The sequence below is a fragment of the Seriola dumerili genome, unplaced genomic scaffold (assembly GCF_002260705.1).
Source record: "Seriola dumerili isolate Sdu_G_001 unplaced genomic scaffold, Sdu_1.0 BDQW01000544.1, whole genome shotgun sequence".
Classification (NCBI taxonomy): Eukaryota; Metazoa; Chordata; class Actinopteri; order Carangiformes; family Carangidae; genus Seriola; species Seriola dumerili.
This window is the reverse complement of record NW_019174799.1, coordinates 884,419-912,297: the sequence shown is the minus strand read 5'-3', so window position 1 is coordinate 912,297 and position 27,879 is coordinate 884,419. Positions and strand designations below refer to the sequence as shown.

Sequence of the window (27,879 nt, the reverse complement as noted above, 5' to 3'; positions counted from 1 at the left end):
TCGATCCCGGCTAACGACCTCCTCCTCCAGGATTACCTGCCAGTGTCCGTCTAATCCCTCCGTCCTCAGTCTTCCTATAAACTTCCTCCTCCTCCTCCTCCTCCTCCCTGTCTCTGACCTCCCAAGTGCTTGCTTCTGGGGGAAAGTTGGCTCTCTGTAAATAATATTGTAAATATTGCTCTATATGAAAAGTGCCCTGTGATAACTTCTGTTATGATTTGCTGCTATATAAATAAAACTGACTCGACCCCTTCCCTCCTCCTCCTCCTCCTCCTCCTTTCTCACTTTCATTCCTCATCTTTTCCCTGTCTGTCAAATGCAGGTTTTTCTCATCAGCTTGAAATGCACATATTTTTTTTCATTTTCCTCCGAGCTGCTGTGATGTTTTACATTCTGCATACATCCAGACATTTTTCACACTCCACATATTTGATATCTTTCCGTGTGTTTTCATATCGTGTGCAGTTTTCCTTCCATTTGCTCGGCTGCTGGTTTTTTGTCACATCCTCATAAAGCTGCAGTGTATTTTTTTTTTTTCATTTCATTTTTTGCTGCGTTTTTCATCCAAATACTGTATTTCCACATTGTGTATCAAACTGAAGATGTTGCCTGTTGTCATTCACATCGCGCAGTTAAAGCTCCATATTTTCTTCTTCTTCTGTGTTTTATTTGAAGTGTTGATCCATAAAAAGATATATTTGTGGTTTTAAGAACCAAAAACCATCTTAGTGTAGTTTTACATCTCCTCTCTCAGGCTCCAATAAAAATATGGCAGATTTCAAGTAAACATTCATGTAAACCATGTAAATCACATGTAAACCAAAAACTGCAAGGTCCAGGTGGGCGGGGCTTGGTAAGTGCTTTGTGGTGACATCACAAAGTTCCAGAAGTCCTGACGGCTGGTTTTAAGGCTCAGTTTCTGAATACAGGCTGTGTGCATTTCTCTGTGGACTGAGGCTTTGATACTTTCACAGTATTAATATAGAAGCTAGACCTGATCTATAATCACACTACACATGGACACAGACCTTTACACTGTACGGGACCTTTAATAAGATCACTACTCTGGATGATTCTGTACCTGACAATTTACATCCAGTGTTGAGTGCCCAAGCAGGAAGTACTGTGGCCTTTATTCAGTGAGGTCAAATATAAAGTAGCCAGTCTGACTTTCCTTTTTATTACCAGTTTGCATGATTTTACTTTATACTGATGTTGCAGAAAACAAAGATTTTTAAAAACAGCATTGGGCTTTTGTGGAATCGTCAAATATAATATATATATAATATAATAATATAATAATATTTTAAGCAAAAGGGTGGAAAGATCTTTTGTGATCTGATCCACATATATGATATATGACATATATATATATATATATCTTCACAGAGACTTGGTTATCTTTAGATGTTCGGAGGACTATTTAACCTTTGGAGATTTTGCTTTCATAAAGTGAAATGTCAAACCACACGGGCGCCTCTGCTGCAATATCTTGAAATAAGGTGAATGTGTGAGTTTCTTTTAGATACTTTAAGCCATATCATGTTTACAGTACAGAGAGTGAAATATATGAATCCAGTTTTGTTTTGTTTTGTTTTATGGCTGCATTATTCCTTCAGATGTCTTGTGCAACTTTTGAGACACATTTCCTCAAAATTCAGCCATGAAATATTTGGCATCTTAGGAAACTTTAGTGCCTCCAGTAGAATTTTAAATAAAGTTTGAACAAAGTGCGGATAAACAAGTTGATTTGTAAAAAGATGGAGGCACTGGGGGGTCTGGAAGCACCCCAAAGAAAGACAAAACATCTGTTGTGTCGATGTTGACATGAACGGGAGGGTCCGACTCCTCCTCCTCTTCCTCCTGCTCCTCCTCCTGCTGTGTTGGAGGCAGGATGTGGAGGGAAAACCTTATTAACTTAGGAAGGATCGTTACGTTAATACCTGGCAAATAAGTGGATTAGCAGGGGGTCACCGTGGATTAGCCATTGGTTTTGGTTCAATCCTGACGTCTCCCCTCCCCAAAACCACGTAATCCCGTCTAAATCCCGTAAAGCAAAGGCTCGGGGCCAAATGGGGCCCAGACGTCGTCTCGCTGTGGACTTCCTGGACAGTGAAGGGGGCCGGCCTTGAAAGAGAAAAGCCGTCTCCTGCATCTGTCACAGATCTTTATTCTGCTGCGTTCGCGTCCGTTGCTCTACTTCACCGTGACCTCCCTCCTCCACCGCCATCCGTCCTCTCTTTGTCTGCTCTCATCTCCCCGCCTCACCTCACAATACAATAGCAACATCAAAGCTTGTGTTGCCGTGACAACAGCCCTGAGTGAACCCAATCCAGACCTCCTTCCCACCCAGAGCCCCCGCCATCCTCCCCTCCCTTGGCCAGCCACAGAGCGAGGTTACCTTTCGGATGAATATGAATAAGACGCTCACATCGCCCCTCTTTCATCGCCGACTCACAGGTCGAGCAAGGAAGATGTGAGGCGGGATAATTGGCAGGCTCGGGGTGGAAGGATGTGGCACGGCTTCATACCCGGCACAGGAAATTGATGGCGAACCCCGGAGAGAGGTGGGCAGAGGAGGTGCAGGCCACGCCGTGTGGTCAAACGCCGCCTCAGACAGACGACGGCCGCATCACAGAAACGACCAGGACAGAAACAAATCAGTGGGTTTTCGGATCGTGTACAGGAAGTACAGAACAGGCAGGAGCGTGACAGTGAGCGATCGTCTGCTTTGTCACCTGTGAGCAACAGGTGCTACAAAGAGCCAGGGCCCTGGTGCATTATGGGCAGTCAAAATCATCCTTTAAAGGAGTAGTTTTGGTTTTTACTCTTTGACCAGAAGGTTAAACAGAGGGCAACAGTGGCATATCTCTGCTGTGCTAACACCAGTGCTAACACCAGTGCTAACCTTCAATTATAACTCACAAAATGAGCTTGAAGCTGAATAAAATAAACTGCAATTAAGGCTTAAAACCAACATTTAAGAAAACTCTCAGAACTGCAGCAGAAGTTACAACTAATCCACACGACTCAAACTATTGTTTGCTTTTTTTTTAGAACATGTAAAAAACAACAACAAAAAAAAGAACAGAGTTTTCAAGACAAATTTCAAGCCAGTCAAGTACTGCACGTCAAAACACTAGGGTGAGGGTCACATGACCGACAGACCCTGCACTGATAGGCTGGTTGTAGTGTGACGGGGTAATCCCCTGCTAATTAAATGTTGGTTTTAGATGGTAGATAGTTTTCTTCTTCTGCACTTTGACCTTGATGAATCCTTCATCCTTCAGCCCGTCAATGTCACACTGTTTGTTGATGTGTGCGTTGGTGCTATGTGTGTGTTTCTGTATATCCTGGCTGCAAATCCATTCACCTGTAATGGACAACTAAGATGCTTTGAACTATAAACTTTAAGCATGTTGTAAGGAACTTCAAAATAAAAGCACGGCTCTGGGTTCCAGAAAATTCCCTTCAAGCATACATTCAATATTAAGTTGCTGTTTGCTTTTTTTAAACCAAAAGTCCACAGTAATTCAGAACAACAAACAAACACCTGAGACAGAGGTGTCCAATTATCAGGTGTCACGTTACCAGAAATTAATCAATTCAGCCAATCAGAATTGAGGAATCTCCATGGTTACTGTATTGAGCTTAACTCTTTCACAAATGCTCCATCTTAATTATAAAAAAAGCACAGTTTTATCACCTTCTACAACCTTCACCCTCCCCAGAGTTTCCTTTAAGTCTTAAAGTGGAGATCCAACTGTTTTCAGAGACGTGAATATTTAATTTAGTGTAAACATCACATAGAGCTGGAGCAACATGGGCCTCAATGTTTCTGAGATACTGTCAGACACTGAATAAATTTGCAATAGAAAAAAAAATTAAGGTTGAACCTGAGACTGCGAGACTTGATAAAGTGACAGTTTCTACAGTGTGGTTTGGAAACGTCTGCTGCTGCTGCTGCTGTTATTGTTTTGAAGCTCTCCTGTGAAGAAAAGCAGCGTATGACTATAATTTATAGTAGGACCGCACAATTACGGCTGTACGGCGGCGGCAGCTTCACAGTGGTGAGAGTGGAGTGAAGTTGGTGTTTATCTGGAAGAAAATAACTCATGTAAATCTGCCAAAAAGGGGAGATTCCTCTCCTGCTGTCCGACCGCAGAGAAGAGAAATGTGCAGGGCTTATTTTCTTCAGCTTCAGGAATCTCTGGGACGGTGGGAGACATAAACCAGGAGAAGTGGATGAAATATTCAAATAGAGTAAAAAAAAATAAAAAAAAGTCTGAAAAGTGAAAATACTGCTGTAAAAGCCTGAATTCGACTTGAATGCTGCTGCTTCCTCCTTCAGTTCTCATTGCAGCAGACAGACATCTCCCTCCGCCATGCAGCTGGAGTTTCTGACATGACGTTATCTGTCTCAGTTTTAGTTTAGAGACACGATCTCAGACCTGTGAATCACTGCCCAAGTCTGAGTCAGTGATTCAAATAAAGGTCTGATGTTTTCTTCGCCTTCCTGCACCAGGATCAAAAACCAAAAATAAAAGCAGCTGTAGATAGCAACTCTTACATCGATTGCATGTCTTTGATCAACATGTGGGGCCGATACACGTCAATCACTAACAAGTGGTCCGGGGCAAGATAACAGTTGTAAAGCCACACTGACGCCAACACAACAACTTAGATTCAGGACCTTCCTCCTGTGAGGCCGCAGCATTAACACCAAGCTTTACAACCTCATCGTCTGTGAGGAATCAGCTGCCGTCCGGCCTAGTGTCACTTTTCCTCACCTTAGAATTTGTGAAGTCCATTGCCTGCACTTAGTTGGTATTTCCTTTCAAATGTTAGGAGCTGCTGATATGATCGACACCTGGCAAGCCAAACAATCATTTAAACGGGATATGCAACATAATGGGATAACATGTATAATGTGTGTTGCAAATGTGGCTTTGAAGCTGCAGAAAACTTGCGTATCTCTAAGGGAGAAGGTGTTCAATTCGGAAATTAAATATGATTGTTTTACTGAAAATTATGCACTTTGTAATTAAAAAAAAAAAAATCTAGTAGTTCACTGACTTGGAAACAGAAAGTGTGAGATTCAGATGAAACTGAAAATGAGCTCGGCTTTATTTTGATTGTCCTTTGCAGAAGCTGCTAATTCCTGCCACTGACCCAGTGTGCAGCACCGCAGCAGCAGTTAGTGCTAATTCTGCTAATTCGGTGCAACCAGTAGCGTTCATCAATCAGCAGCGTGATGAGTGACAGGTCAGGAAATGCTCGGCTACGTTCCTGGTTTCATCGTTAATGAGAAACAATATCGGTTTAGGAGAGCGGGTCCACTCTGTGATTTGCCGCTAAGCTGCTCATTAATTACTGAGAGCATTAATCTGCAGGGCTTAATAGGCGATCAAGGCTGTAACGTGGAGCAGCAGCATGTGACCGGCACACACACCTTAAGCCTCTGTTAATCTACGAGCCGGAGGCCCAGGACCCGCCTCCGCCTTGTTTAATTCTGACAGAGTAAGTTTTCAGTTAAAAGATTAATCGAGTGAACGACGGCACGAGCTCCGAGCTTCAGGCTGAGAGCTGCTGTTTTTATTTTACTCCCTTACATTTCATAAGCAGGTATTGTGCTTTTTACTGCAGCAGGTTGATCTACGGTCACAAATCAGTTAATTAAGATAATTTATTGTCATACATTAAACTGCCAAACTGTGTGTAAAGTAGTTAAATTAGCTCTGTGTACATGTCACTAATAATAATCCAGTCGTATATGATAATGTAACACATGCATGACTACTTTTAGTTTTGATATTTACTGCTAATATTTCTGTACTTTTCTTGAGATAAAATGTTGAATCCAGGACTTTTACTTTAATGTGTTTAAAGTGTTATAACAGTGTGTTATTACTTTGACACGTGCGCTTGAACCTTCCATAAATATTTCCATTTGATCCTATATTTTATACATGTAAGAGGAAAATATTGTGCAGCTGAATTTAGTTGTTACTTTACATATAAAACAAATGATTGTCTTAAATAAAATATGAGGCTTTATAGATTAAATGTCCAGTTAAATAGTCAGTATGAAATCTTTCTCCTAACATCACTGGGGAGCACAAACCTCTCAATCATACCTGTGTGGATTATTTTTAAAATCCTAATATCACTGAGACGACAGCTGCTTATTCTGTGTGTAATGTGTCTGTTTAATTATAATTCTGACTCTTCGATTGTAAATTATCTTTCAAAAGAATCCTGACTGTCAATCAGGGGGGTTAAAACAGGCTGACAGGCACCTTTCTCAACGAGTATGCTCACTTTTGATAATTAACTACATTTCGTGGACAAAACCTTGAGCAGGAGGAGACGTTTTACTCTGAGTTATATCAGGCTTAAAGTCAAGGATGTGAGCTGTTTACAGCCACTGCAGAAGATAAATATTTCAGATTGTGTCTTAAAACTGACATTTATGTAAAAGCCTTCATGTGGCGTTTTCATATTTACCTCTCTTTATATTTCTCTGTAGTTTACCTTCAGTGTGTTTTACTGCTCACTTTTTATTTATTTGGCTTTGTGAAGCACTTAGTGACTTTCTTTTGAAAAGCGTAGAAAGGTTATTATGATTGTCTCTATGCATAGATATCACTGTGGGAGTGTGTGTGTGTGTCTCAGGTACCTTCGCACTGATAACCAACCCCCCACTCCCCCCTCCCTAACTGTCTCCCTGTTTCCATGGCAATCCATCCCCACTGAGGGTCACAGCAGGACATCAGAAAAACAAAGTTAGACACACCGGGGAGCTTGCAGTGTGTGTGTGTGTGTGTGTGTTTTTACCTGATGCTCTCCCCCATTAACACTCTGACATCACCTCATCACACATATGCAACTTCAGCCTCCGTTCATTAGCTCCCATGATGCAACACCAACCTAGCAACCAGACCTGTGGCTAACTCCCCCGCTGCTTCCACGCTCTCATTGGACAGGTTCCCGAGGGTCACGGCCCCGCGCTGGCCTCCCCCTGTCGGCAGGCCATCTGTTCTGGAGACGTCGCCACGACGCAGGCAGAGCCCACCGGGAACAGCTGCCGGCGCTAACGGAGGCGGTTAACCGGAGCCAGGACCCGGCGGGTGGTGGCTTTAGCCAAGCCGCTTTTAGCTCGCTCGGCGCTGAAGCAGGCAGCCACATCCTGTTCAGAGCGAACGGTCGAGCGGTGACTTTGATCTCTGAGATAATCTCACCAAGTGTCGACCTCTGATGTCACAGCTGATGTTTTTATCATTTACAGATAAAGTTATACGATCAAATATGATCTGAAGAAAAGAAACGAATGAAAGTTTAATCAGTGGAACTACGACAGTATTTATATCATGATGTGGAGATAAGATGATGAAACAGAAATTAATGAGTAAAAACAATTAAGGCTTCAAAAGAATGAAGCTGAAAAAGAGACAACAGCAGCACAAACATCAGGTGCTGGGAATCGAACCAGCGACCGTCTCGCTCTTTGACTTCAAAGAAACCAAAGACAGGAACGTGTATCTGAATATATTGAGTGTATAATTGATCACCTGCACATTACTCCTATATGTGACAGTGTGATGTGTGTTTCAGTCTTTCCAGCAGATGTTGAACCTGCTGCAGGGATTTCCTCCAGGTCAGGTGTTGCATGGGGTTGAGGTCAGATCGGTTGATCTATTTTAAGACTCACGCCAAAACAACATTTACCATTTATAGATTTGAAGAGTGACACTCTTAGTAACGGAGGAATCCCTTGTTTCCCCAATATATTCCTCCAAAATGTCCACTACTCTCAGAGAAAAGACTTCTTATGTAATATATTATTCTTATTACTCCTTCTTTTTTTTATATAAATTATACGTCACTGTTATTCTTAGAGGTTTCTGTGTGTTTTGGTTTTAAGGAAAATTTGTAATTTCCTATTAGACAGCAGCCATTCTCATCTCAAGGAATTATTAAATTAAAAATTGAATTTTCTTCTCCATATTTTTTGAATTCTTTGCTCTGCTGTAATTTACAAACACACACAACAAAGCCCCTTTCCTACAGTTTCACAGGAGGAAGCTCCTTTAAGAGTCTCCTGTTCTACTTGACCTTAACCCCCGCAGACCTGAGCGCTCCCCTTCCTGGTTTTGATGAAGATTTTAGACAAACGTCACGGTCGTGTTAAAACCGCCTACACAGCTAAACCCAAACCACCTCTGCACAATACAGCAACATCTAATACCAACACCCTGACACTGCTTGAACGCAGCAAACCACAGGTTAGACCAGTGATAATGTTGGTCAGGATGTTATTGTGTATCCCAGACAACAAACCAGAAAACAACAACAACAACAAAAAGAAAAGGTGAAGGACTGAATCAAGAGGAATAAAGAAGCCTACAGAAATTGTGCAGCGGAAAGCAGAACAAAAAGGCACTCGATCAGTTGTTAAGGGAGGCCAGGAGGCGACACAGTGACATGACGGAGCAAAACCGTAACTAACGTCATCAACCACAGGCTGATGTTCAGAAAGAAAACCAACTGAATGAATTTTACCTCAGGTGTGAGACTCAGGATTTCACTCAGGACTGTAACACGGTGCCAAGACACAAGGACAAGCCACTCCTCTGTCGGGTCTGCACCACCGGAGTCCACAGGCCCAGACGGCATCTGTGCTTTTCTGCTCAGGACTTCTGCGGAGGAGTTGACTGCAGCTATTTTCCAGCAGTCAGTGATTGCACACACTGTCCCTGCCCTCTGGAAGAAAACTGTCTCTACACCAGTTCCTAAGAAACCCTGTCCATGTAAATGATTATAGACCGATTCATTACTCATGGCAGATATAAATCCATTGTTAGACCCTTTCCTATATGATTATAGACAGACGACAGGCATGCAGTATCAATCTGGTTCTTATGCACATCTGCTTTTTGTTGATTTTAGTTCAGCTTTTAACAACCTTCAGCCTTACCTGCTGATTCAGAAGGTGAAACAGATGAGTGTAAAAGTCAACAGCACCCTCTACGACCCCGGATAACTACGCTGCTCTCCTCAGTTTGTTTCACAGAGACGACGACACATCGCCCCACTGCTCTGAGACAGAGGGTTTTGTCCATACATGTGAGGAACCTCCTCCTTTTGAAGGTGAGGGAAACTGAAGAGATGGTGTTTGACCCCGGGGACGGTAGGCGACCACAGCCCGGTGATTATCCACCACACTCCCATTAATCAGGTAAGCTCCTCTGTGTCCGTACTGATAACGTGTTCACAGCCTCTGTAGGTGACGTTGACCAGAAACATATGCACCTGTTGTACCAGGCAGTCCTGGAGATCCTAATCAGGCTTTAAAAGATTCTTCTAACTGAACTACATATGAACACTAGTATGTGGCTGACCCATCACGTCTATGTACTGTGACACCAGCCCAAGGAAAAAAATTCCCTACAGGGACGTCGATCCTATCGTATCCATAGTGGTACGTTCTCCTTTTAACCTTCGACTATAGAAGCTGGAAACAATTGGACAAGACATGTTGGCATCTACAGAGCACGAACTCAACTACTGAATGGAGATTGTAATGAACATCACCAATTAGTTGGAATTGGAGACGTTCAGAGGGCTGATAACGGATCAGTATTGTCTTTACATGGCTGAAAAACTGAATACATGTCTCTGTGTTGTTTTTTTTTTTTTTTACTCTGCAGGAAAGGCTTTTATATTTCAAGAGCTTTTATATTTCATGCCAATAAAGAAAACTCAGGCTGACAGAAAGGACAGTTTGACAGTTTATTCAAGCTGCAGTTTAAGAGCCAAGAAGCTCGAACTCTGAGGAGAATACAGAGCAGTTCACAGCGCTGAATATTCATGATTGTAGCTATATACGTGTCTTCTAACACTACTATTTGTTAAAGGTTATATGTCAGCAAATAAACCACTCACAGAGGTATAGACATATGAAGAAAATGTGAACAGTTCACCTTCAGATGGGAGAAGCGTACTATTCGTTCAAGGCTCAGCATTCAGAGTTAAGGACAGAGATAAGGACGGTTATTGTGTTGCTCATAAAGAGAAAACATACAGTAATGTTTTTTTGCCCTGATGCCCACATTGTGTGAGCAAACAAGATGTGAGATGTAAACCAATCTAATTTCATTTGCAAAATGACATTCATTAAGTAATTTATGGTGCTTTCGAGAAAATATAAAACAACAATTAACACTATCAAAGAGCCCAAACAATGGCGACAACAACACGACTCCTCTGCCTCTGGAAAGGGAATAATAACAGCGGCTAACCCTCCCCGACTCAGGTGGAGAACCTGTCGTACTTCTTGAAAGAGCATTGAACTTTGTTTTGGAAATGGCACCTCTCACTCTCTGGACCCCTGGATCCTCTTCAACGACCTCTGAAGCATTTCACAGACCCGCGTACTTCCCACAAGACCCCTGGGATGACTGGAACACCCCCACAGCCTCCATGTGACTCCAAGAACCCTCGTAAGGTTTTTAACGAACCCAGGGACATTGTGAACTACACCCTGGACCTTCCAACAAACCCCGGTAACTCTCTCACTGTCCCCTTGAACCTTTCGTTTACCTCAAACGTTAGATCCAGAACATCCTTCAAGAAACCTTTGGACTTCATGAAATGATCATAAAAGTGATTTTTAGACCTCAAAAAATATTCTTAATGACCCCTTAAATCATTTTAGTGACATAAACATTGTTAAGTACATTTTAAACCATGTTAACGACCTCAGATATTCTAAACTGACTCCTGTAGGCCACTAACACACAGTTCAACCCTTATTAGAGACCTAAACATTCCCTAGAACCTGGAAAGTGTTCTTAATTACGCCTCAACCCCCTTCACTTCCCCTCTGAACCACACCCTGAACCCTTTAAAGCACCCAGCTCCAATCTGCCTCACCATCTCACTCTGAATGACCCCTAAACCCTTTCAGCATCCACCAGACCTGAACTGAATTACACACTGAAGTATTTCAAGGTCCGCTAGAACTTCCCGAGAGACCACAGACATGTTCGAAACAATTCCCCCGGAGCCTCTAATTGACTCTTAGAACCGCGGCAATGTTCTCATTTACCCCTGGAACATTGTAAACTACACCTGGAAGCTTCTTAAGGAACTGGAACTCAATGACCCCCCGGAACCTCCACAAGGAAGTCTAGCAGGTCTGAGTTTGACAGAAAGAAAAAAAAATTTGGTGTAGAGAGTACACACACACACACACACACACACACACACACACTATCTATATCTCACTACAACACCGGCAAAATAATCCAATCACGGACACACCACAGTGTGTGCGTGCTGCAGCTTGCAGCTCTCAGCATCCTTGCTGTTGTACATCAGTCGAATGCTGGCCAAGCTCCGATTTACAGCTACTGCCAAATACAAATACATACACACACACACACACACACACACACACACACACACACACACACACACACACACCTCCTTCTGTAGTGTACAGCGGCCACCACAGATAAGCTCAAATAAACAACAGACCTGGAAAAATAAATTCACCTCCCTCTCTCTCTCTCTGGGGACGAGAGAGGACATTCAAAGAACGTTGCCTCTTACTATAAAGCTTCTTGACATCACACACACACACACACACACACACACACACACACACACCATACACACTCAGCGATACAAATAAGAAACAGAGAGGGAGGTAAAGTTCCACAGGGAGGAATCACCTCTTCTATCGCTCCACACACTCCTTTTATCTACTGGTTAATGAGCAGCACACACACACACACACACACACACACACACACACACACTCAAGAAGCAACATACATACACACACGTCCTCAGGACTGGTTTCGTCAGACTGTCTCTCAGCGAGTGTCCCACTTCCAAAACTATGGACCGCTGCTTACATCATTATGTAACGCCAAGAGTGTGTGTGTGTGTGTGTGTGTGTGTGTGTGTGTGTGTGTGTGTGTGTGTGTGTGTGTGTGTGCGAGTGTGCGTTGTTCAGCCCAGAAAGACTTTGAACACTCGGCCTCTCTCCTCAGCATGAAGTCGTGTAACACTACAGGCTCTAATGAGTGTGTGCATGTTGAGAGAGAAGAGTGTGTGTGTGTGTGTGTGTGTGTGTGTGTGTAACACACGCGTCATGCATCTCTGTGATTAGCCAACTAATGGGGCTTTTGCGAAGTAAGCAGTTGCCAAAACAGGAAATGGACTGACCTGCCTCGATGCAGCAAACACACACTGGTCAGTCATAGAACCGGTGAACCTCTAACCTCGTTAAGAGCTCATCAAACCTCATTAGTAACTTGTAAGATATTTGTAGAACGTCCTCAGTGACCTCTGGAAGCTTCTTGACCCCCGACACTTGGGAACCTTCTCTGAGAACCATTTCCGAATGAATCCCAGCACCTCCTCATAAACCCCTGAAACCACTTCCTGTGTGATGTTTTGACCCTGCTTATTAAACAGTGCTGCCTCCCCGAGAACAAGTGGAACCTTCGAAAGGAGTCCAGTGACCCCTGAAGAGTCTGAATGACTCCTGGAAACTCCTCAGAGATGTTCGACATGTTCTGTGAACCCTGAAACCTCCTTAAAAAAAAAACAAAAAAAATACATAGCGCCACGAGACCTTCTGAGTAACTTTTGTAATATCCTCAGTGACTGCTAGATCCTGTTCAATGAACCTTGATACCTGAAGGACTCTGAAGGAAACCAGAAAAACCCCTTAGCACAGCGGCATCAACGAACCCTAGGAAGTCAGGAAACCCACACAGTGAACCCCGAAACCTCCTAAATGAGCCTTGGACGTCCTTACGGACTCAGTGACTGGTAAAACTTCCACAGACTCCCCTCAACCTGGGAGACCTCTTCAAAACATCCCGCCTCCTCAACAAACATCTGGAAGCCCCTTAAAGAACTTACTCTGTCGCCTCTGACACTTTTCTAATGTTATTTCATTCAGACTTGGGTAATTTTAATGTCATTTTTGATGGAGCATTTTCCATCACATAGGCTGTTACAGTAAATATAGCTCCTCCAGCATCTGTTAGTGTCATTTCTGTGGGCTCAGCGCTTCATTAACATGTAGCACGGAGAGTTTACTTTTGCTGCTGGAAGATGCTGAACACTCAGTGATGCTGGAAGTGAATTAATCTCCGGACATGAAGGCTTCACGAGTTTGAGAAAAACTAAAAATAATGTGTGCGAAGAGTTTCCAGAGAATATAGTTCTGTCCTGGGAGTTTCTGACAGGCTGGAGGAGAACTGTTGGCCCTCATCATCACCCACTGGAGAGAGGAGGAAGAAGAAGAAGAAGAAGAAGAAGAAGAAGAAGAAGAAGAAGAACAGGGGGGGGGGTTAGATGGAGGGAGGAAAGAAGGAGGAGGGTGGGTGAGAGAAAGAAGGGAGTGAGGATCCCTGAGGAGGAGTGAGAGGAGTCAGAGAGCAGAGGCCTCTTGTAAGAGAACAGGAGGGGGGAGGAGGAGACAGATGGAGGCGATGCGCTTCACTGAGGAGAACACATGACCTCCTCTACTCTCCTCCTCTTCTTTTTTTCTTAGAAAGGTAGAAACTATGCAAACAGAAACATTTCCCACAAAAAAAGAAAAGTATCTACAACAGGAGAAAGTGACGTCATCGTGTGTCTCACTGCGATGACGCAGAAATGGAAAATAAGTTGAGAACCTGAAATCTAACATGCAATATTATTCTAATCGAAGGATCCACTTTAAACTTTATTTTAATGGCTGCCTCGTGCCAAGTTTATTCTGCGTTTCATCATGTCCCAGTGTTTATTAGTTCTAAGTTTAGTTTGTGAATCACTGAAGTCAACACTAAGGGTAATATAAATATAAGTAACAGCAGCTGTACACAAGTATTTATTTATTTAATAAAGTAGAACAGTGTACAACACTGCAGTGTTTATAGCCTAAGCTAATTTGTAATGTGCGTCCCTACAGATGACCCTTTAAAAACACACAAAACTCAACACTAAAATAAATACAAAACAACAAGAAACAAACTATTTCATATAGAGCTGAACCAATGAGTGAAAGTGGTGGCCGGCTGCAGAATACATCCTCTCTAAATCACGTCCTGTCCATGTTAGCGGATGGGACATGGGTCACATAAATTGTGACATGTGTTTTGATTTGTTGGTGTTCATTTTTCTGATAAGTTTGGTTTTAATTAGTCATCTGATGCAATAAAACAGGATCGTGATGTCATGATTGACAGCTGCGATTAACTCACGATTGCACAGACTCCGACTCTGACAGTTAAATGATGACCGTAAAATGTGTCGACGTACTGCACCATTATAAAACCAATAACATTATCATCATTGTGATTTTTTTTTTCTGTAAAAATTAAATGTAAAAATTACCTTTCCCACTAAAATTGTGACTCATATTGTAATCACGATATCTATCAAAAATAATTGCGTGGCCTCGTCCACATATTTCTATAACATACAATTAGCAGGCTGTGACATTTACTTTAATTTAAAGATGTTTTAATTCCCTGAGGGAGATCACACTTGTCTGACACATACTGAATGTGTTAATAAATGTATAAGTGCAGCATTAAAACAGCTGACGTCACCATGCATACTGAACATTTTCTGTTTATCTGGAAGTCAAACTGGTGGCTGATTAAGAGCCAAGACAGAAAACCTCAATGGTGTGTGTGTGTGTGTGTGTGTGTGTGTGTGTGTGTGTGTTATGCAGCGATTACCTCAGCTCTCAGACTGATGCAATCAGCAGATAAAGAGTCTGAGAGTGTGTGTGTGTGTGTGTGTGTAGCCAAATACAGTATGTTTGCATGTGGTTTCATCTGGGGAGATGAGTGCACCCTCCCTCCCAAAACACACACGCACACACACACTTCATAAATCAGCTTGTTATCCAGCAACCATCAGCGTCAGACAGAAGATCTCTCTCTCTACATCACCTCTATGTCTCTCTCCCATTTCCCACCTTTCTCTTCACCACTTACGTCCCTTTCCTCCCCCTCTCTCTCTACATTTATTCCTCTCTCCCTACAAACACACACATGCAATCAAATCCCACAAACGACATCCCTCCCCTCCCTCCGTTTCTCACTCTGGGTTTTTCTCCTCTTTCCATCCGTCCATCACGGACAGGAAGTGGGATGCATTAGCAGAGTGAAGACAGGCTGATGGAATTAACGTCCATTATCTGACCATTTACAGGACGGAGAGCAGGATGAAAGAGGGTGGTGGAGGAGAAGTGAAATGATAGAGATCTGACCACATCAAGCTTCGTCTCTCAGCTCCGGAGCGCAGACCACAGTCGGTATATAGAAAGCATGTTTGTGTTGTCTGTGTGGGCAGTTTGGGTGCATTGGTGTGACAGGATGAGATACCTGTCACATCTCTTATCATAGCTCTCTTTGAAAGATACATATGGCAAATCCCTTTCAACGACCAGCACAGATAATTCCTAAAACAGCTGGCCACTGTAGTTTTTAAACCAAACGCACGGCAGGAAATAGTGCATTTGTTGGTGACTATTTTTAGCAGCGGATTAATACACATTTCATGCTCTAGTGAGTATTTGGGGCAGGAGGACAGTGTGTGTGGGACAGAGTCACAATAAATGAAGTTATAATAAAGTTTTGGACAATAATGGAGCTCAATGGCAAAGAGGAATAATAAACACACAATATACGCACAATACTTGTTAGCATATCATATTAATCACTGGTGACTTTAACTGAAATTTTAAAAATAAAATAAAAAATGTACTGACAACATATAAATCGAACTTAAACAAATTGCTGAGCTTTTATTTTGAAGTTGAGGATATTTTAATGTTCTTTCAAATGGCCTCTTCAGCTCTAAATGTCATCCTCATCAGCTGGAAGGCACGGCGTCTTTTACCAGAAACTATAACTATCTTGAAGTTCAGCAAAATGTCATCGGTCTTGGTTTACTGTGGTAGCACACCTCAGCCACAATCCCCGCTCGTCCTTTTCTCAGTAATACTCAAAAGACATGATGACAGAACCAAAGTAAGAAGAAAAAAATCTACTCTTGGATCATTCACACAACTTCTGTCTAATTTCATTTTGAAGCTCAGCCACTGCGGAAAATCAAACCTCCTGCATGTACAGTCTGGTGTGATACAGTGAGGTAAATGGAACAACAGCTGGTCTCCGGTGAACCCAAGTCTGTGTAAACACTGTCACATGTCATGAGCATCCATGTTAGATCTGGATTATGTCCAGATTATATTGCTGTATGTGGATAATCCACCTTTAAAAAGCAGGTGGGGAAAGCAACCCAGATGCATTAAGAAGCAACTGAAATCACTCAACACCACTTCAGCAGACAGTTGTTTAAGTGCAAATGCATCCATCTCCACATATAACATTTTAGCGTGACATGATGTCTCTGAAACCACATCAGTTCCACAATCACAAGCATGGATGACACACGGCTGTAAGGACACTGAGGAGAGGAGCTGCCCCTAATATTAAGAAAACAAAATGCATGATATAGATTGTAGGTTTAGAAATAGCTACTGTTATTTTTGAAAAACAGGGAGGGGGGGTTAATAAGTTGGTTGCACATGCAGAAAGCAGCAATCAAATTTTAGTCTGAATGACTGGAATCACGTCGAAGCGCAGAGGGTAAATACACTGTGATGAAATGAAGTGACTCCGAAGCAACAGACCGAGGATGTGTTTGAGGAGTGTCAGTTTGTTCCCACAGCTCTTCATCAGCGTGTCCGGAGCACTTGAGATCTGACTGATCAACGATCAGTCACACAGCTGGGTGATCGATACAGTCTGCAGCAGAGGGAAACACACGAGGAAACAACAACAACACCGGCCGAACGAGCACAGCTAAACCCACTGAGCTCAAACACTATACTTCAAAAACCCAATTAGGAAAAACACGTGCTGCTGTGCTGGTTAATTATACCTTTAATTACTGCTTGATTAACCATTTCATGTTGAACTTTTTGAGTCTGGAGTGAGTTCACTCTGGGAAAAAAAGGCAAAAATAAAAGAAACTTTAACTGCAGGCTAAAATCAGTGAATGCAGTTTGGCTGGGCACAGCCGGGGGGGGGCAGCTGGAAAGAAGAAAGATTTCATCTAGGAAGTACTGTCCCACTGTCTATAAAATTTGATTTGATTAAAACAATTAACCGACTAGATGATTAATCGACTGTCAAAACATTAATCAACAACTGTTTTATGAGGATTCTATACACTCACAGGAGCCATTTTCAATACCTGATAATACCTGCAAACTTTTACTTGAGTAATTTTTTCAGTGCACGCCCTTTAGCTGTAACAGATTGTTTTGTTTTTTTTTACAGTGTAGAATCGATACTTTCATTTAATCGAAGGATCTGCCACTGTGGAAAACAGTGCTTGCCTTATTGTGGACAGAGAGAGTACAGTGTATCTGTAGTGGTGTGTTAATCCTCAGAAGACCAGCTGTTATCTGTTGACCTCTCTGCTGGTACAGCACACACACACACGCACGCACGCACACGCACACACACACGCACACACACGCACACACACTTCCTTGGGAAAATACCTGCAGCTAAAACATGTTTGACCATCAAAGTGGAAGATTGTACAACACTACCATCCCCTCGCACTGCCACACACACACACACACACACACACACACACACAACATAACCCTGACCTCATTCCACTGCGTACGCCGAGATACAGCCACTTACACACTCTCCCGCTTTCTATCGCTATCTCACACACACACACACACACACACACACACACACACACTGGGTGGCAGTAGCCTGTAGGCGTGCGAGCAGCTGTGAATAATTGTGTTTACAGATGGCATACGTACGACCTGTGGGTTGAGAAAGAGAGAGAGAGAGAGAGAGAGAGAGAGAGAAAGAGAGAGTTGGTCTTCTGGCCCTCACAAAAGAAGACAGAGATGACATTTAAACTGAAGCTCTCTCTCCCTTCCTCCTCTTTCTCTCTCTCTCTCTCTCTCTCTCTCTCTCTCTCTCTCCACTTTCTATTTTTGCCAGATTCAGCTATTTCACTTCGGTTGGCTTAATTGGCATAAGTGGTAACGAGGCGTTAACAGCCAAAGCAGAACAATGAGCAGAGGCATGAATAGAAAAAGACGCTGAAGTGTTCAGATATGTGTCTAATTAATCATTTGGCCGCAGAATGAAGGTAAATGAAGTACTTTATTTATACCAGAGGGAAAATGATCTTTTAAAGTAAAACAATAAAAGCCACCAGCTACTGTACCACAATCTAATCTCTATATTATAGGTGTAAGGCCGTGTGCAAAATAAGTATCACAGGGTCAGGCTACATAAACTTAATTATGCCAATAACAGCTGACACTCAATTTAAATAACTGTACAACACCAGAACAAACGTATGAGCCTTGAAAATAATAAGAAATGTTACTGAAACATTTAAATTTTTTGTTTAGTGTGTTAAAGTGCCAGTGGTCCTTTTTGTTCATTGTTTGTGAATATAGTTCTTACTTTTTGGACCTGGTTTATCTCAAATGCAGTTAGGCTACTGTAAAAGTTTAGAGCAGCCTACAACTGTTTTCATATGAGAAGTGAAATATTACTGGGAAGGCTGGAAAACAAACTCCAGTAGAAAATTCATGTAGCCTTATAAAAGCAGTGATAAAAAGAGGATTATTTCAAATCATGACAACCACTCCTGATGAGTTTAAAATCACTTTGACTGATGTCTACAACACATGAAACTGATGATGCTAGCTTCTCTTTACATTCAATTCATGACTCTTTTTTTTCCCCAGAAAATCAGAGATAAATCCAAGTGCAAATTTCCCAAGGGGATAACAACATGCCAACAAACTGTGTCTGGTGCTAGCATGTTTCTTGACGAACTACATGTTTAAAGTAAATCAGGAAGTGTGGTGAGGTGATTCAGCATAAACACATTTCCTACAGCTATAGCTAACGAAGCTAACAACTGGCTATAGCTACAGCTAACATCAATGTTCAATCCACTGTCAACATAACATGAAGTAAGTCATTTTTTATGAAACAAACAGAGTACACATGCTAACGTCAAGGTAACAATATGCTAACAAGATGTGTAAATTTAATTCCCTGCCAAACTCAGTCATGATACAGCTCAGGTCAAACCAAAAACACAAGTTAGCCGCTTTTTAACAGCTTCTGATCTGAACTGTGGATTTACACAAAAGGTATTGTGTAAATAAGCATATTGGTATTAGGAAAACAACACAGTGGCACAGATTTCCAGTAAAGAGAGTGAATAAAAGTCAGTGTACTAACGTCATGACAATCTGTAAGCAAGATGTGTACGTTGAAAATAAATCACAAAACTCAGTGTCTTGTGATTAGACGGTCTCTCTATGCGGTGATGTCATCAGCTAACAGGCTAAACCACTAGCTAGTAATGCTCCCAGCTTTTACGCCTGTTACTGCTACTTTTCAGTTCAGTGTTTTTACATTAAAATAGGAAAAAAGAAAAGTCAACATGCGAACGTCATGACAAGTTTGTTTCTCAACTTCACCAAAACTAATTACTATTACATGACTTCAGACACATCAAAAGTAAACCAAGAAACACATTATATGTCTTGTTGTGGTTTGTGGTTATGTAGCCTCGTTTAGCATCATTCACACCTTTTAGCAACATAAACTTAAGGAATTTTCCCTACTATTTTAGTGTCTTTGCATCAAAACAGGCAAAACTGTAAAAGAAAATGTTAGCAATGTGCTAAGACACTCAAAAGTAAAGCAGAGTGTGTTTGTCTGTGTGTGTTTAGACAGTCAGATGAATCTGTGTGGTGATGTAGCGTGATTAGCATCTCTCAGTCTATCATATCCGCGAACAGGCTACAGCTAACTGGCTACGGCCGCTACCATTCCCGCAACCTTAAATGATTTCCAAGCTGCTTTCCTGTAAATGCTAAACAGGGACAGACACATAATATATCAACATGCTATCATGATGACAGGCTGACAAAATGCTAACTGCTGACAGAGGGAATGTATTATGTTAGCGTGTTTCCTGCTAGCCTCCCTCTGTGGGTCTATAAGTGGAGCTGATGGAAGGGTGGGCTCAGTATGATTTACATAATTGAGATGTTAATTCGTTAAGCCGTGGGAGTTGATTATGTTGCATATTGATTGTGTTGTGCTGCTGTGAGGTCACACACCTCTTTAACGAAGGTATACACAGCGCAGGGAATTGTGGGAATCTGATTAAAAATACAAGGTTAACATTCCTGCTGACATGCCGCATTTCGACACACGGGGAAAGGTGTGTGTGTGTGTGTGTGTGTGTGTGTAATGCAAACAATAATATGTGTGAAAGCCTGCAGTGTTTATGTTGTTTTGAGTGTCTGTGTGTGTTTGTGTGCGCTCCCCTCGAGGCTGATGGATGGATGGAGGAGGTGAAAAAAGGAGTAGAGGGAGGGGAAACTCCACCTGGTCTTACCGTTCTCCGGGTGCTCCATCTCGCCGATGCTGCCGTCGGGCGTGGTCCGCTCGTAGTGATCCTCCGGCAGCGCCAGCGGGCCGATCCGCGGCCCCGACGAAGACTTGGAGCTGGGGGTCTCCGACTCCTCCAGGCCGCTGTCGTAGTAGCTGTGCTGGGACGCGTCCTGCAGGTCCTGAGCCTGGTTGGCCGTGGAGAAGGTCACTCGGCGGTGGGGGAGCTGAGGACAGAGAGAAACAGGCAGGATTAGTTTTATATTCAACATACGAGATGGTTTTTATTAGGAATCAGTTTCGGTTTGATCTGATGCAGGTGAATCAGTTTAAATGATTAAAGCAGAAGCCAGACTGTAAAAATAACTTTGAAGAAGTCATTTAGACACTTCAGGACTTTCATTAGTGTGCTCTGTTCTCAAAGTGACTGATTTAAGTTTGATTCTGCAGCTCGAACCACAAAGATCAATCAACTTTAATCTATCATTTCATATCAACAAATCAGTTCTCATCTAATTTCATCTCATCGCTGCTTTCAAGTCATCTCATCTCTCTCATTTTGCGCCTTCTGATTATGTCTTTTCTTCTTCTTCAGTGTTTTCATTTACAAACTCATCAGCTGAAGACACTGAAGTCTGCCTCCCTGACCGACGGCTTCACAGCCACTAAACTTAGCAGGGAAATTAATTGGCGAGCTTAAAAGAAAAACTGATGTGCTCAAAAAAATTTCCCCTCTGCTGTCTCAGTATCAGTTAGTCAAGGCTGTCTAACTGTGGATACACTTGAAAATGACAAGACGTGATACAATTAAGTCAGTAGCAGCCGCCCGACGGAGGTTTTCCTCACCAGTCAACACACTTCAGGTTTAAAGGTTCCCTGTGGACTTTCAGACCTCCGGTAGAGAGGGTCCCCGTTTTGTTCATCTCACACATATGCACATGCACACACACAGTTCTGCCAATGGTGTCACATGACTCCACTGATGAACAGGTGGCGGTAACACACCAAGACGTGGAGCAACGTGCCAGCAAAGGCAGAGAAGAGGGCGACTGCTAGCTAGTTTTAAAAACCTAACTTTTGTGTGTTTACAAGAAAACTCCAGAGACAGCCTTTAAGTTTCCACTTCAACAAAATTAAAAATAGTTCAAATAAAATATTGTTTCTTTAAGATCAGAGAACAAAAGTGACGAAACATGTAAAAACATCAAGACACTAGATGAAACATCGCAAACACAAGATCTCCATGTTTTAGTAAAATAAAACAAGATGCAAATTGTAAACATACACAGTAATTAAATTCAATACTTCATGTTAAGCATTTCAAATAAGAGGCACCAAAGGTTTAAGGCCCTGACCATGAAGTGCTACATCTCTGAATCACAGTTAGCCTTCATTTCCCATCTTGCTCCCCTCATAGACATGATGCTCCGAAATAATATAAATAAAACATATTTAAAATAGTTTACACTTTAAAAAAAAAATAAATAAATAAAAAATATATATATATATATATAAGCTGCATCTGATTACATATCTCATCTCAACTCATCTCGAAGGGCTCCAGATTTAGATTTGATGAGATTGATGAGATGAGATTTGATCATACAAGTTACTCTGCGAGTTACTTTACATCATAGGTGTATGAGCTCGCTGGCCACTGCAGCTAACTGAAGCACGGATGGGTCTAAGGATGATGACCGGGAGATAATGACCGGGAGCTGGATTCAATGCTTTTCCAGACTTTTCAAGGCCTTCCAGGCAGCCTGTTTGTGGCTGGTTTCCTCTGAAAGTCTCCAGCATGTGTTTGGTTTCTGTCGTGAAGCCCTTCGGTTTTAATAAAAGCAGCAGGCTGAACACACACTTTACTGCTCCATTTACTGTGTGTGTCTGGGGGGGGGGCAAGGTTGCCGTCTGACTTGTGTGTGTTTGATGGTTTTGTAATTGAAATTCAATTATCCTCCAGACACCACACACACACACACACACACACACACACAGACACATACACACACACAGCAAATACACTAACTGTGCCCTAATTCAAAGACACACAGTGCGCAGTCAAACATTTCAATCTCTCACACACACACACACACACACACACACACACCTGACCGACCAGCCCGGGCTGATAAAGAGCAGTGTCCCTGTCTCAGCAGATGCTCTGTCACCATGGCAACTGGGCGCTGTCAGGACCCTGAACCAGTACAACCAGCGGATCAGCGCTCATCACACTGAGACACACTGGGTTTGAGCTCTTTTTAATGCCTTTATCTCCTCTTTTTCTAAGCAGCTTTTTCTTTTTTGCAGCAGCTGAAGGGTTTGTGTCTCAGGCAGCCCGCTCACCTCTGATTACAAATCACACTCTCTATTGCTTCTGCAAGATGGTGCGTCTTCAGTCAGTTTCCCTGCTGTTTGCATTTAAAAGAGCCCGAGATATTTGGCTAAATCATAAAAAAAAAAAGAAAATCTCTTTAATTCTCCGGCCAGAATTAATGTCGCAACGATGGAAAATGTACAAAACTCAAACCACACCGGGGCTGTCCTTTAAAACTGTGTGGACACGATGTGCTGTCTGGGCATCAAACGCCCAGATCCCCGGTGCTGCAGGCGACAGGCCGCTCTCCAGTTAAAAACATTCAAACACTCAGCAACAACTGGACTTTCAGCTGATCTGAGAACTGACACTTCCTGTCTTTATTCTCAGTAGAAATCCCTGGAACGAGACGAGCTCAAAGAGGTCACCGTTTGTGTTATTGTATTTGCATAAAACTAGAGTTATTATGTAATGGAAGCAACAAACACTCAAATGTACATCTATTTTTCTTTCCGGTTCGGATTTATGCAAGAACAAGGACTGATCCTGAGATTTTAGACACTAAAAACAATGAAAATGTGTTTGCTGTTATAAATCTGTTGTATATAAACGTCATTGTTAAGAGACAGAGTTGAAGTGATGCACGCACGTCATTGTTTCTGTATAAAATACTTATGTTTAGTTTATTTTTGCGTCGTAAAATAGCTGTGATCTGACATCTACGTGATGTCTCCCCGTGTCCGATAACGGTTCAGCCGGACGCGACATAAAGGTAAAAACACCTGTTCAGCAGTGTTTGCTGGCTCTGGCTCTGGCTGCCTGAAAAGTTGGACAAAACAGTAAAGTTTAGCTTCGGAACATGTTGGGCAGTGATGGAAAGAATGTGTGATTTGTCGAACTGAAACATCTTTGTTTATTTTAAAGTTGTTTCCAGTGTCATGCAGCCAGTTTGTTCCTCTCAGGATTCCCAACACAAATAATACACAACACACGTTCACAAAGAAGAAGAAGAAGAAGAAGAAGAAGAAGAAGAAGCAGCAGAGCAAAGTGTGGCTGTTATTAATAACTGCTTCCTGCTTCCAGCTTCTTCTGCTGTGTTTGCTGTGCGAGCATTATGAAATAAATCACATCTATATATACATGAAGAGAGAAATGAAGCGTATCAAATCGTCCCGATCCCTCTCCTGACTGTCTGTCACCTGCAGCACACTCTCACACACTGTCACACACATTCACACACATTCACACACATTCACACACATTCACACACATTCACACAGACTCTGAAAAATCCTTGTTTTTTGTGCCTGTTTTGTACCTCTTCTTGTGTGTGTGTGTTTATGTGTGTTTGTTTGCTGGAAATAGAAGTGCCATCTCAGCAGGTTGCACCATGGGAAACTGGAGCAGATCAGAGGGGAGGAACATAAAGACCAACCAACATCCAGAACAACCTCCACCTCAGCCTCTGCCCAGCCAGTCAGCCGCCCGCCCGCCATCTTGTGCCCGCACAGGACGCACTCTTGTTCCAGACCGCCCGTCGCATTGGAGCACAAAATGGCTGCCGCGTGCCTGACCGGGCACTGTGGTGTTCCTCGCTGCCCTATTTTCTGTCAAATCTCAACTCTGAACCTCAAAGACGAACAAACGGACAAACTCCTGCTGCAGCTGGAGGAGACGTTTTACACACAGAAACCTGCAGACTGTCGGCGAGCAGGGACGGAGGATCATTGATTCAGAAGAGTGATCGTGACATTTGATCGGGGGCTGGGGCTCAGGGAGGGGGGGTTCAGGCTTCATTAAAAGGTCTTTAATGGTCCAAAACTATCTGAAACAATGAAACTCAACCTCTACCTGACGTGTGCAAATTACCTTTTTAAAACAATGAGGCCTGATCTGAGATCAGACCTGAGGATAATTAGACCTGATCCAAACAGAGACAACATGGCAGCAACATGAGGTCCAACCAACAGCTGCACTTCACTGCTTTACTGGACACACAGACCAGAGACCTGCAGAGACCTGCAGAGACCTGCGTCACAACAACAGGACTAACCTGAACATAATTTAGACCAAGCCCGACATCGAGTTGTGTTTTGTCTGAGTTACTACTGGACTCATGAAGACCTCTACCTGGCAGTCCGGAGATAACTTCCCTCGTCATCTGATCATAAAGTCCTCCGACCTGAACGACGAAGCAGACGTTCGTTTCGTCACTGTTTGGTCAATGGAAACTAATGTTTTTCTATTTCAACCAGCGCAGCTTTTCTCGCCCCTTCAGGGGACTGGTCATTTTTTAAAAAGCCCTGTTATTTAGTTATTCTTATTTCCTTGAAAGGACAAAAGAACATAAAGTTATTATATTATTATTATTATTATTATTATCAAACAGGAAGCATTATTATTAACAATCAACCTTTTGGTTTAGGCCTTTCCTCAGCTCAAGTGGTTCTTTACTGGATGACATTATCTTTTACATGAATTATACATCCGTATCTTTTCTTATCCACCAACAGGAGGCTACTACCTTATGCTGAGTTGTATAATATCATTATTATTTTATTTTTTTAACCTTTATTTATTCAGGGTTCCTGAGGTAAGCTCTCTTTTACAGGATCGTTCGCATCACACAGTTACACACATTCACACCTGGAAGCTGCTCGCTGCTGAGGCGACTGGCAGTATCCGACTCATCTTTTCAGCCGCAGAGGTTATTTTCTAAAACAACAAAAACAAAATAACAACAGCGTGTCCCGTCATCCATTTTAAACTGTTAATATTCCGAGTTTTGACTCTACGTGTAACGTTTAATGGCCAGTGCGCTGGTTGAATACATTGTGATGGTGATGAAGGTCAGTAATTAAGAATTCAAGGAAAAGCAGCTCATCACGGCTCCTTCCTCCACAGCAAACTGTTAATGCTGCACTTTGACTGAAGTTCCTGATCATTTCTCCACTGAGGAGTATTCAGTCATCTGCAGGCCAAACGCACATATGCACTTTTATGTAAAACAAGGAGGCATGATGAACCATTTTTCCTTGAATCCATAATAACTGACCTTCATTAGCATCGCTGAGTGAAACACTGAGGCCATGAATATGCTGCTGAATCCGTCATCCAGCAAATAAAAAAGGCGTTAGTTGAAAGAAGCTTTAAGTGGAGCAGGATGCAGAGGCTAAACAAGATGGCCGCAGAGCGGGAGCAGCATGCGATCTGTCATTCTGTCAGTGACAGAAATCAACTCCACAGAAACACAGAGATGAAGATGAATAACTTTTGCTTTTTTTTATATATATATACAAATAATTCATGGAAATAAAGGAGGAGAAGGAGGCAGCATTAACTTCACTTCATACATATTCAGCTCTCAGTATTATTCTGTGAATATTCAGTGTTTTTAGGCTGATGTTAGTGGAACGGCAGGAGGAAGAGGAGGAGGAGGTAGGAGGAGGTGTGTAAGGAGCCGAAGGGAGAGGAAGAAGACGAGATAAAGAGAAGGTAGATGTAGAAAAGGAAAGGAGGGCGTCAAAGTGATAAGAGAAGGATAAAGAGGAGCAAGAGGAGGAGGAGGAGGAAAAAGATGATAAAGGAAGAGGAGCAGAAGAGAAAACAGGAGGAGGAAACATAGGAACATAATGAGGAAAGGGGAGGGAGGAAGATAGTGGAGGGGGGAACGGGGAGAAGGAGGGGGAATGGAAAGGAGAGCAAGAGGAAGAGGAGTAGAAAAAGAAGGAACAGCAGGAGGAGGAGGAGGAGGAGGAGTGGTAGAATAATGAGCAGGAGGAAGTGAAAATATAAAAGTAGAGGAGCAAGGGGAAGAGGAGGCGGAGTAAGAGGAAGATAGGGAGGAGGAGGAGGTGTGAAGAAGTGAGAGGATGATAAAGGGAGGTAGTAATAAGTGGAGAGATGAGGAGGAGTGAGAGGAAGAGAAGGAGGGGGAAAGAGTAGAGAGAGAGATGAAGAGGAGAAAGTAGGAGGAAGAAATGGAGGATAAGCAGGGGTAAGATGAAGAGGAGAAGAAGGAAAAGCTTGAGGAAGAGGAGCAGTGGAAGAAAGAAGACATGGGAGAGGAAGAGGGTGGGAAGTAGGACAAGAGGAAGTTAATGGATGAAGAAATGGAGGAGAAGAGTAAATAGGAGGGACAAGAGAAAAATAATGAGAGGAAGGAGGAGGAGGAGGAGGGTGAACAAGTAGAGCAAAAAAACAGTGGGAAGAGAAGAGATGAGGAGCAGGAGGACAGGAAGGGAGCAAGAGGAGGCAGCTTCGGGTTCAGGCAGATAAGACCAGGCTTCCTCCTGCTGCTGCTGCTCCTCATCCTCCTTCAGGAGGTGAGAGAGGATGAGGAAGAGGAGGAGGAAGAGGAGGAGGAGGAGGAGGCCTTCACTGGGCCACATTGTTCAGAGATGATTAAAAACCAGTGAGAGGAGAAAACGCACGACGCCTCGCTGGCTGTTTGTCAGCTGAGACACGGAAAGGGAGATAACTCAGAGCGCGCGTGTGTGTGTGTGTGTGTGTGTGTGTGTGTGTGTGTGTGTGAGAGAGATCCTCATTACCTCCCTCTGTGGGAGATAAGAGTGTGTGAGGCTGCATTGTGCATGCTTATAAAAGTCTGTCCTTATCAAGTATGCATGCACACACACTCTCCAACCAACACACACACACAGACACACACACACACACACACACACACACGGCCCACGTGAAGAGCGGCTGCCAGTGATAATTCGACACAACTGTGTTGAATCTGAGTGGAGAATGAATGAGGAGTGGAAAAAAGATGGAGAGAGAGAGAGAGAGAGGAGGTGGGTGGGGGCACGAAAGAGTGAGAGAAAGACAAAGACAGAGAGATATTGAAAAAGAGAAAGAGAGTGAGATAAAAGAGGCAGAGAGAGGAGGAGGGGGAGAGACGGAGACGAGAGAGAGATTCAACGGAGCATCAGGACAAAGAGAGAGAGAGGGAGAGAGAGAGGGAGGAAAAGACTGAAAGAGATGGAGGGAATACTGAAGGAGGGAGAGAGAGAGAGTCATCGAGTGGTGAAACAAAAAACACTGCCCCACAGCAAAAACAGC

At 42.8% G+C, this 27,879-nt stretch overlaps 1 protein-coding gene across 1 annotated transcript in view; it reads right to left on the bottom strand.

Annotated features, from left to right (window-relative positions):
* The window catches only part of LOC111235928 (protocadherin-1-like), a 196,593-nt gene that overhangs the window by 78,020 nt on the left and 90,694 nt on the right, over positions 1-27,879 (bottom strand). The window contains exon 4 of the mRNA XM_022764503.1: positions 20,503-20,722. Within this exon, the coding sequence (XP_022620224.1) occupies positions 20,503-20,722 (220 nt within the window). The remainder of the gene's footprint in view (positions 1-20,502; positions 20,723-27,879) is intronic.